The 11,594-nt window shown below is 38.3% G+C and overlaps 1 protein-coding gene across 2 annotated transcripts in view; it reads right to left on the bottom strand.

Annotated features, from left to right (window-relative positions):
* RANBP3L (RAN binding protein 3-like) overlaps positions 1-8,980 on the bottom strand; it is a 50,223-nt gene extending 41,243 nt beyond the window's left edge. For both annotated transcript variants that reach the window (XM_011944366.1, XM_011944365.1), the window contains exon 1: positions 8,382-8,980. In XM_011944366.1, coding sequence (XP_011799756.1) covers positions 8,382-8,472 — 91 coding nt within the window. In that variant the 5' untranslated portion in view covers positions 8,473-8,980. The remainder of the gene's footprint in view (positions 1-8,381) is intronic.
* Between the last annotated feature and the right edge of the window lie 2,614 nt (positions 8,981-11,594).

An 11,594-nucleotide genomic window follows, 5' to 3' on the forward strand; every position in this document is an offset into this window, starting at 1 on the left:
GACTTAGTTATTCTAGGTCCTTAACATTCCCTTATACTTTTAAAATCAGTTTGTCAATTTCAAGACAAAAAATTTTTATTGAGATGGTCAAGTTGAGGAAAATTGACATCTTAATATTGAGCATTCCAATTCAGGAATTTGGGATGTATCTCTTCTTGTAATTCAATCTTCTTCAGCTTCACACTGCAATATTTAAGTGTACAAGTCCTGCACATATTTTGTTAAATTAATCCATAACTATTTCCTTTTTATGCTATTAAATAAGTACTCTAATATTTTTAATTTCCACTTGTTCTCAACTAATATATAGAAATGCAATATTTTTTGTATGTTGACTTTGTAGCCTGTTACCTTAGTAAATGTGTTTATTAGTTCTAGCATTTTTTGATAGATTTCTCAGGATTTTTCCACAAACACCATCAATCATCTGCAAAAAAAGACAGTTTTACCTCTTTGTTTCCAATATGTAAGCCTTTTATTTCTTTTTCTTAATGTAATATGCTGGCTAGGATCTCCAGTACACTGTTGAATAAAAATAATGATAATGGACATCTCTGTTTATTTTTCCTAATCTTAGAAGGAAAATGTGCAATCTTCTACATTGAGTAGTGTTAGCTGCTGGGTTTCTTGTAAATGTTTTTCATCAGGTTGAGGAATTTGCTCTATTCCAAATCCCTTGAGTTTTTGTATCACTTGGCGTTGAATTTATGTTCCTCTGCATCTTTCTGGCACAAAAGTATTCATAACACTCCATTATAATCCTTTTAATATCTGTAGTGATACCCTGTACATCATTCCTGATACTGATGGTTTCTCTCTCTTTCTCTCTCTCTCTCTCTTTTTTTCTTTTAGATAGAGTCTCATGCCATCGCACATGTGCAGTGCAGTGACACGATCTTGACTCACTACAACATTTACCTCCCGGTTCAAGCAGTTCTCGTGCCTCAGTCTCCTGAGTAGCTGGGATCACAGGTGCATGTCACCACACCTGGCTAATTTTTGTATTTTTAGTAGAGATGGGGTTTCACCATGTTGGCCAGGCAGGTCTTGAACTCCTGTCCTCAAGTGATCCCCCCCACCTCAGTCTCCCAAAATGCTGAGATTACAGGTGTGAGCCACCACGCCTGGCCATGTCTCTTTTTATTGATTAATCTAGGTAGGGGTTTATTAATTTTATTAATATTTTGAAAAGAAGTAGCTTTGGGGAATCATGGAGGAGCAGACTACTTTCTCATGACTTTGTTTTTAGGAATGGAAAAATAAAGGGTTTTTTTGGAATTTGTTTTTGTTAAGTCCAACTTCAAAAGTGTAATTAGGGATGGCCTTGGACAACCATGGCATTTTATTTTTCTTTTCTGAGACAGAGTCTCACTCTGTTGCCCAGGCTGGAGTGCAGGGCGCAATCTCGGCTCACTGAAACCTCTGCCTCCCAGGTTCAAGTGATTCTCCTGCCTCAGCCTCCTGAGTAGCTGAGGCTACAGGCACATGCCACCATGCTCGGCTAATTTTTTTTTTTTCCTTTTTTTTTTTGTATTTTTAGTAGAGACAGGGTTTCACCATGTTGGCCAGGATGTTCTCAATCTCCTGACCTCATGATCCACCTGCCTCGGCCCCCCAAAGTGCTGGGATTACAGGCATGAGCCACTGTGCCCAGTCTGGCTTTTTTTTCCAGTGGTAAAATATACTTACCACAAAATTTATCATTTCAACCATTTGTAAGTGTACAGTTTAGTCCTGTGAACTGTATTCACATGTTTGTATAACCAATCTCCAGAACTCTTTTCATCTTGCAAAACTGAAACTCTGTACCATTAAACAACATATCCTCAATCCTTTCGGCCCCAAAACCCTAGAAGCACCATTCTACTTTCTGTCTCTCTAAATTTGACTACTTTAGATACCTCATGTAAGTGGAATCAGACAGTATTTATCTTTTGGTGACTGGCTTATTTCATTTAACTTGATGTCCTCAGGTTTATCTATGTTGTAGCGTGTGTCAGAATTTCCTTCATTTTTAAGGCTGAAAATTATTTGATTATATATACATGTATAGTGTGTGTGTGTGTGTGTGTATATATATATTGTGTATACATGTATATAGTGTGTGTCTAATAGTGTGTGTCTATATATATATAGACACACACCATATTTTGTTGATCCATTCATTCGTCAATGGAGATTTGTTTGTTTCCATCTTTTGGCTATTGTGAATAATACTACCATGAGCATAGGTGCACAAGTATCTGTTTGAATCCCTGCTTTTACTTCACTTAGGATTTTATCCAGAAGTAAAATTGCAGGATAACATGGTAATTCTATTTGTTAATTTTTTGAGGAACTGCGTGATATGGTTTGGCTGAGTCCCCACCCAAATCTCATCTTGAATTGTAGTTCCCATAATCCCCACATGTCAAAGGAGGGACCCAGTGGGAGGTAACTGAATCATTGGGGGCCATTACCTCCATGCTGTTCTCATGATTGTCAGTGAGTTCTCATGAGATCTGATGCTTAAGGGGCTTTTCCCTCTTTGCTCGTCACTTCTCCTTCCTGCCACCATGTGAAGAAGGATGTGTTTGCTTCCCTTCTTCTGCCATGATTGTAAGTTTCCTGAGGCCTTCCAAGCCCTGTGGAGCTGTGAGTCAATTAAACCTGTTTCCTTTATAAACTACCCAGCCTCAGGCAATTCTTTATAGCAGCACGAGAACAGACTAATACATTGCCATAGTGCTTTTCACAGCAACTCCACTATTTTATCTCCTCCAACGGTTGCACAAGGTTTCAATTTCTCCACATTCTCACCAACATTTGTTATTTCCTGTTATTTTGTTTGTTTGTTTTTGTTTTGTTTTGTTTTGTTTTGTTTTTCCAATAGTAGCCGTCCTAATAGGTGTGAAGTGGGAAAATGAAGTTTCAGCCATTAAATTTATTTATTTATTATTTCCTAGTGCAATCTATTAGGAAGGCTTATTATGGAACTATCTAAGGGGTCCTTACATAGTTCCAAGGAAAGAATTGTCACACCAAAAAGACCAAATGTGATTAGAGATTGGAAATTTCGAACCCATCCCATTCCCCTAACCTCCTAGGAGGAGAGAAGAACTGGAGATTAAGTTAAATCATATGGCCAATTATTTAATCAATCATGCCTACATAATGAAACCTCATTAAAAACCCTGGACACCATGCTGAGGGGAGCTTCCTGATACTAAGAGGGTGGCGCATCCTGACTCTGTGGAAGCAGAGGCTCCTGTGCTCATGACCCTTCCAGTCCTCCTCACCTCTTCAACTAGCTGACCATTTGTATCCCTTATAATAAAATGGAAATTGAAAGTGCAGAGCTTTCCTCAATTCTGTGAGTTGTTCTAGTGAATTATCAAATCTGAGGGGTTGTGGGAAGTCTTTAATTTGTAATTGTCCTGACAGAAGTACAGGTTGCTTGGGGACAGCTGAAAATCATTGTTGGAATCTGAAATGGGGCAGTCTTGTGAGACTAAGTCCTTCATTTGTGGGTCTTCACTAATTCTGGGTAGTGTCAGAATTGAATTGTAGGACACTCAGAGAATTGGTGTCAGAAGACACAAAGAAAATCATGAGGCATTCAAAAATGTCTTGGTTATCCATGGAGAAGTTTCTCTAGTATAGATCAATTTAAAAAATTAAACATTGTAATACTAGAAATCATAGATTTTATGAGACAGCTGTATGTAACAGAAAGTACATTGAAAGCAGCTCTAAATAACTGTGTAACTTTGGAAAAGTCATCTTGACCTTGAAGATTCACAGTTTCCACATCTTTATAAATGAGGATAACAATACTTGCCTGTGATTATAGTTTTATGTGTCAGCTTGGCTGTTCCATGATACCCAGATATTTTGTCAACATTCTGGATGTTTCTGTGAGGATGTTTTTGGATGAGGTTTATACTTAAGCTAGTAGACTTTCACTCAAGCAGATTGCCCTTCATTGGTGGGTGAATCTCATCTAATCAGTCAAAGGCCTGAATAGAACAAAAGACTGACTTCCCCAGAGCAACCAAGAACAGACTCAACTGCAGAATTAACTCTTCACTTGGGTCTCCAGCCTGTCAGTCTACACTGCAGTTTGAACTTGCCAGCCTCCATAGTTGTGGGAGTAAATTTCTTAAAATAAATCCCCCACTCTCTCATTCTGTCTCTCTCCTCTCTCTCTATTCTCTCTCGTTAAAATTTTGCATATAACTTTTGATGCTTCCCAAACTTAATTATTAATAGCCTACTGGTGACCAGAATCCTTATCAATAACATAAGACAGTCGATTAATACATATTTTGTATATTATATGTGTTATATACTGTATTCTTACAATAAAATAAGCTAGAGAAAAATGTTACTAAGAAAACCATAAGGAAAAGAAAATATATTTACTGTTTATTAAGTGGAAGTGGATTGTCATAAAGGTCTTCATCATTGTCTTCATGTTGAGTAGGCTAAGGAGGGTAAGGAAGAGGAGGGTCTGATCTTGCTGTCTCAAGGGTGGCAAAGGAAGAAAATCCACATAAAAGTGGATCTGAACAGTTCAAATTTGTGGTGTTCAAGAGTCAACTCTATACACACACACACACACACACACACACACCCAATTGGTTCTGTTTCCCTGAAGAAGCTTGACTACACTATTTCATCTGGTTGTTGTAAAAATTAATGAGACAATGTATATGAGACCATTTGTAAATTTTAAAGCACCATAACACATAAGGATGGTTGTCTGCCTAGTACATGTAATATGTAATGAGCTTTGCTGAGGCTGTGTAGACAAGTAAATTAACATTTACAAATGTGGTCATAGAGTCAATATTAGAGATAAATGGATTCAAAATATCACAGGAGAAGCTAGAAGATAGCAACAAGTTGGGAGATGAGCCTCCTGGACTTGTGTTCTGGACTGATAGAGCATTTGTTGTCATAGTAAACTCCATGTGGACAGGAAACCATGGCTTAGTTGACTTAGTTCAATTTGCATATTCAGCATCTAGCATAACACTTTGCACATTGTTGTTGCCCAGATAACTGCTGAAGAATAAGTGACTTTTATCTATGTAATCACTTCAGAATTACACTTTTGTGAGTGACTAGGTGGAAGGAGTTAAATACTGGGGAGTTAACACAAAGCATTTTAGCATATGGCATGGGGGGTTAGAAAATAAAATATGTATGTGTTGAGGCTGGTGCGGTGGCTTATGCCTGTAATCCCAACACTTTGGGAGGCCAAGGTGGGTGAATCACAAGGTCAGGAGTTCGAGACCAGCCTGGCCAATATGATGAAACCCTGTCTCTACTAAAAATACAAAAATTAGCCAGGCATGGTGGAGTGTGCCTGTAGTCCCAGCTACTCAGGAGGCTGAGGCAGAAGAATCACTTGAACCCGGGAGGCGGAGGTTGCAGTGAGCCAAGATCATGCACCACTATACTCCAGCCTGGGCAACAGAGCAAGACTCCATCTTAAAAAGAAAAGAAAAGAAAAGAAAACATGCATGTGTTGAAGCTAGTCACGCCTACAGAAGTGTCAAATGTCAATTAATCATAATCTGTATGCTAAATAATAGAGGTAGAACCTTAGGCTGGCTGGAGAAAGGCCAAAACCATGAACCCAGGATGATTCCATGAATAAAGCCAGACCTCACTCTCTAACTCAAGAATAGTAACTGGAATGCTATTTAGCAACACAGCAAATACTACCCAGTGTCACTTGTCAGCTCAAATCACTAGATGACATTTCTTGTAGCAGTCAATGGCCAGTCTGGACCGCATTAGCATGCTTCACAACTTTATGGACCGTGGCTTATGTGGGCAGATATTTTGAGACTTGGGTGTGGAAGAATATGGTTGCTTTCAAAACATTCTAGGCAAAAAGCTAAGTCTGAGAAAGAAGACCAGTCTTGTGGGTATATTGGGAAGTATGTCATCATAGTGATTATTTCCAGGCTTCTCTGGATATTGCAGTGTGATGGTTAATGCTGAGTGTCAACTTGATTGGATTGAAGGATACAAAGTATTGATCCTGGGTGTGTCTGTGAAGGTGTTGCCAAAAGAGATTAACATTTGAGTCAGATCCACCCTTAATCTAGTGGGCACAATCTAATCAGCTGCCAGCAAATACAAAGCAGGCAAAAAAACGTGAAAAGGTCACTGGCCTAGCCTCCCAGCCTATATCTTTCTCCCATGCTATTTGCCCTTGAACATCAGACTCCAAGTTCTTCAGTTTTGGGAGTCGGACTGGCTCTCCTTGCTCCTCAGTTTGCAGACAGCCTATTGTGGGACCTTGTGATTGTGTAAGTTAATACTTAATAAACTCCCCTTTATATGCATACACACACACATATATGTACACACACACACACATACACATATATGCACACATATGTATACATATATATATATATATATATCCTATTAGTTATGTCCCTCTAGAGAACTTTGATTAATACAGCCAGTAAAGGAGAGATCTTCAGGATAGCCTGCCTTAAATTAAAACAACAGTGGGGCATTATTTTTCACTTACGAAATTGAGAAGAAATTTAAAAAATAGTAGTATTACTGAGAACATACCCCAACACTGTTGATAGGAGGGTCATTTGGCCAAAAACAATTTTTAAGAATGTATAATCCTTTGACTCCACAATTTCACCTCTATGAATTTATGCCAAGAAAATAATCCCATATCAGTTCAAAGATCTATTCATTAGTTTAGGTGCAGCCCAGTGTTAATTATAATAGTTAAAATATTAGAAATAACTAATATGTCTAACAGTAGAGAATTGTCTAAGGGCATTTTGCTACATCCATATAAAGGAACAGTGTGCAACTATTAAAAATAAGGTTGTAGAAGAATATTTAATGACCTGGAAATTTGTTCATCCTCTGTCGTTAAATTTTAAAGCAGTTTACAAAACACTGTTTACAAAAGTATCCAGAACAAGTCTATGTTGTTTAAAAATCAAGCAAAAGAAGAATCCATACATGTGCATAAAAGAAAAGTCTAAAAGTTTATACATTAAAATGTTAATATCTATTATCTTTGGGTGGTGGGGTTACAGGAGACTTCCTATCATCTTCTTTGGGCCCACTCCCACCAAATTTTCTATTAAAAATATTATATTAGCAATTGAAGTCACTTGAACATTTCAAACAAAGTCAACAGAAAACAAAACCCCTGATAAACTAGAATTATCTACTAACAGAGAAGCAAGAGAATTTTACAGTGCTATGCCTTATCCCTGACACGTTCCAGGACTTTACATTCTAGGGTACTTGGTACAAAATTTATTTGAGCCCTAGTAGTAAAGCATGGTCTAAAAAGTTCACATTGTTTTCATTTACCACAAAATATTTTCTGCCCACACTATGCAAAGCCTTGTAGAGCATGAAGTCACATTATACAGCTCCAGGAACCGATGCAGAGAGGTGGCCTGACACATTCATGTGACGGCTGGCACACAGATTCCATCTTGGAAATGGGAGGTTTTGTCCCTTTAGCCAGCACTCTCCACACCACTGAAATCTAAAACTGTGTCTATAGAAAAATAATTAAAGAGCTCATTGCCTAGATCCATACATAAAAAGATCTATCTTAGGTTACTGAGAAGTTAGAAGTGTCTGGTGAATCCTTAACCTCTGTGGAGTGATGATGTCATCCATGAGAGACCCAGCCTTTCCCACAAGTGTCATTTGCTGTCCCTGTCAGAGTGAATTGGAGGGATCATCTTGTCTATTCATGTCAACCATTTGAACTAACTCAGCTGGCTGGGGAGTGGATTTGAAAATTTAAAAAGACTGCTGGCGAAAATGGCTGGGAGGTAGATAGTTTAGTTTGAATGAGTGCCCAGCAAGTGAAACGTGACACTTTTCCCTGACTGTCTCCAGCTGTCCCTAGACCATAAAAAGGAAAGAGTCAAGAATATGTTTATTTTTCCCACAATGAATGAGCCAGAGATCCAGACAAAATTAGGCTTAAACAAAGTGAAAAAAGTGTCCCACTAGTGGTAGGATGGTAGAGAAAGCTCCAGGCTAACTTAAAGCTACTCTCAGCTGAATCCTCCTTATAGCTGACTCAGCCTTGCCCAGATGGGTGTTTTGAATTAGACAAAATCTCTCATACTCTAAAAAACTGACAGTGGCTAGAAGTTTAAGCATATAAGTTTCTGAATGACAGCTCCAAGGAATATGCATTCTTGACAGTCTTCCATAGTCCTTTAAAAATCAATAGTGAATCCAAGTTAACCCACCCTTATGCATCACTATTATGTCAGAGCTTTCCTGGGTCCTTCACCAGCCCACCATTCTTCTGGGAATGCAAATGCACAGAAGGTCACAGAACATGCAACTCATGAGCTGGACTGACTTACCTTGCTGTCGCCGGTCCTCGTGCAGCTTCAGTTTACAGGTGTGCAAACTGCCAAGCAGGTGGCTGCTGCCTTTTCTTGGTATGGTAGTCATGGTCCTAGCAGTATGGCTGTGACTCAAGGATCACTAGGGCACTCCTTCTCTTGGCCAGTCACCTAAAATGGCCTTCACCAGACACCCAGAAATACATAGATTCATGCAGATCTTGTCTTTGCATGTACAACATATACTCCTCTACTAAACTTTCAAGCTTTTTCCAGTCATGATTCTTGAAATAAATAATGACCAATGTTACTTCTCCTAAAGATGCCAATTCATTTGACTAAAAACACAACTTAATTATTCTTTCATTTCAAAATGAATTGAAACTAAACCCCCTTATAGAGTAAAATTCTACAGATTAACTATTTCTAATAGATTACAGTTCTGGCATTTTTAAATTCCTTTTACCTACATGAAATCCAATGCCTCTGGTATTTAAAGAAGACTGCTAAAGTAATACATACACAAAGAAAAAAAAAAGTGCTGCTGAGTTAAGTCAAGTGATTTCTAAGCCTAATCTGAGTTACCCTCAGTGACAGCTGAAAGTGCACAGTTCTTTAAGGGAGGCTGGAAGGAGGAGGAGCAAAGTGGGCTAGGATGATTAGCATAAAGAGGCAGGCAAGACGGGCATTGGAGCTGCTTTGAATAATAGTGACCAAAGCACAGATTCTAAAGATGCCCTGCCATTATGTTACAGTAACTGAGTACCTGATTTCTGCTACTTTGTTTGTAATTAAAATGCAAGCTGAAAGCAGGAGTTTATACTGCAAGGACATTCATTTGTACATGTGAAATCTAAAAGGTATAAATGGAACTGGTAATGAGCTCATGGAAATGTACTGCTGGAACTTTCAATTTCTGTAAACACCTCCTAGTCTTCGGAAGGGAGCAGTTAGAGGGCAGCCTTCCTGCCAAGGCAACTATTTGGAGTTCTGGAAGAAAAATAAACACATAAAACATTATCTTTCCAGAGTCCTATTTCTGTTTCCCACTTAGAGTTCCTATTGCTATTTCTAGGTCATAGGAGAAAGTTATTTCCAGTTTTACTTGTTGGCTATTTCATTACTGTTTAAAAACATAAACCCCAAACACTTTTAATTTAACTTGAGAGCTTGCCATGACTGAAGTCATAAGGAATGCTGGTAGGTCCTGCCCTTCAAGAGTCACAGCTCTTCACAGATTCAGAAAGAAAGTAGTGGGCAGGACTAAGGAGAAAGGCAGAGCTGTTTAGCCTCAAAGTCTGAACTTTGCAGCTTCTTATGTGCATTTGGCAATTGGTGTTAAACTTAACACTGTAATGAATTTACCTCCTAACCAGATCTGGGTGGCTGCCCTCATTTTATTTTGAGGCAATAAACAGTTCCGCAAGTATAGTCTGGTTTATGAAAATTTGTATGAAATAGGTGATTGATCTTTTACAATTCTTGAATGCTTTAATTGTTTCAGTAGACTATCTACTGCAGTTTTAGGCTCATCGTAGTGTAACAGATGACAGAAGTGTTTTGCTCCTTTGAAAGAGAGTCTTGAAATTATTGGAGAGTCATAGTTTCTACTTTAAATGTCTGCTATTCATCTCATCTTCCACAAAAGCCATGGTGGAAAGCCAAGGTGATTTTTCCTGAATATGTAAAGTTATTGTTATTTTATCAAGTTATGTACCTCACTAATAAGCATATTATACATGTAAGTTAAATAATCTACAAAACTGTAGGCCAGCCCTTTTGCAAAATACATTTAAAATATTTTATGATGAAAAAATTTAAAAATACGTGAATAGGAGAGAATAGCACAATAAGCCCTGCATACTCATCACTTGGATTCAATATTATCAACTCAGACAATCATGTCTCAAAACTATGTGTTTCATCACAGCTGTTCTCCCCCTTATTACACCACTGGAGCTGAAGCATCCAGACATTATTGCATTAATAAATATTTCAGTATATATTTCTAAAATGTGAGGATTTAAAAATAGATAACCATAATAAGATAGTCACGCACATAACAATTAAATATGATTGTTTAATGTCATTAAGTATCCACACAGTGTTCTTATTTTCCTGATTGTCTCATAAACTTTTTATCTTCACATTTTTTACAAATTGGGACCCAAAGGTCCACACGTTGTATTTGGTTGATATGTTTCTTAAGTCTTCATCTCAGAGAGATGTTGCTTGGAGATGAATATCTACACTTACCCTAATTTATGTCTGATTTTTCAAGGAAGCCCCCTAGATGCCTCCATTTTTCTTACTTGGGAAAAAAAGAGAAGAAAAGGAGTGGTCATCTGGCCGTGGAGGCTAAGATACCCAGCTTTCTTGCCATGGTGTTCTCATTCACATATGGTGCAACCTTGACCCAGGCACTTAACATCTCTGGGTTTGTGTCTTTATTTGGCATATGAAAGAAATGTTTGGTAAGCAATGGGATAAATTATTCAACACTCATTCTGTGGATATAAAGGCCTGGGAAAGGGAGGAGTATCCTACTTTGTCTCTGATTAGAACCTAAGGAGAAAGAAATAGATTTAAAACTAAAATCTGGGTAGGATTTAGGGGTATATTTGAAAATCTAGTCCCTCAGTTTTCAAACTTAGCTAAGAATCATAATTACCTGGGCAATGTTGTAAAGATGTAGATTCCTGAGCCCCAACTGCACAGTCTGATGTCTAAGGTGGAATCTGGGATCTATATATTTTTATAAGTCCTCTAGTCTAAATAAACAAGCATTACCTGCTTAAACAGAGCTGGTTTGTTCCACTATTTCATTCATTATATCTTTCTTAAGGGTCAAAGAAACCAAGCACTCCTTAAACAGTCATATCAAGTGCCACAACATAAAGGGACAGGGAGGATACAAAGGACTGCTACTAGTTCCTCTTTTGGCAGTCCTGGGTAGTGGCCCTGTGATGGATTAGCCGAGTCAAGGGAATCCTGAGTTCTTACACTGCTTGTTAAGTTCCACTGCTGTTCTTGAAGGAGTCTCTGGGTTGATTTACCAGTTTCCACTGGAAATCATCCAGCATGGCGGAAAGCAGCCTGTTACAGGAGTACATAAGAAAACCTCAGATGTATCAGCTGAAGTGGGATGGGGTACTACTTTGCTTCCCCCTTTCCCCACTTACTTTCCAGAAACATCACCAACGTATTTCACAATGGGCATATTGTACTTTT

This window comes from Colobus angolensis, unplaced genomic scaffold, assembly GCF_000951035.1.
Source record: "Colobus angolensis palliatus isolate OR3802 unplaced genomic scaffold, Cang.pa_1.0 Scaffold230, whole genome shotgun sequence".
NCBI classification, from domain to species: Eukaryota; Metazoa; Chordata; class Mammalia; order Primates; family Cercopithecidae; genus Colobus; species Colobus angolensis.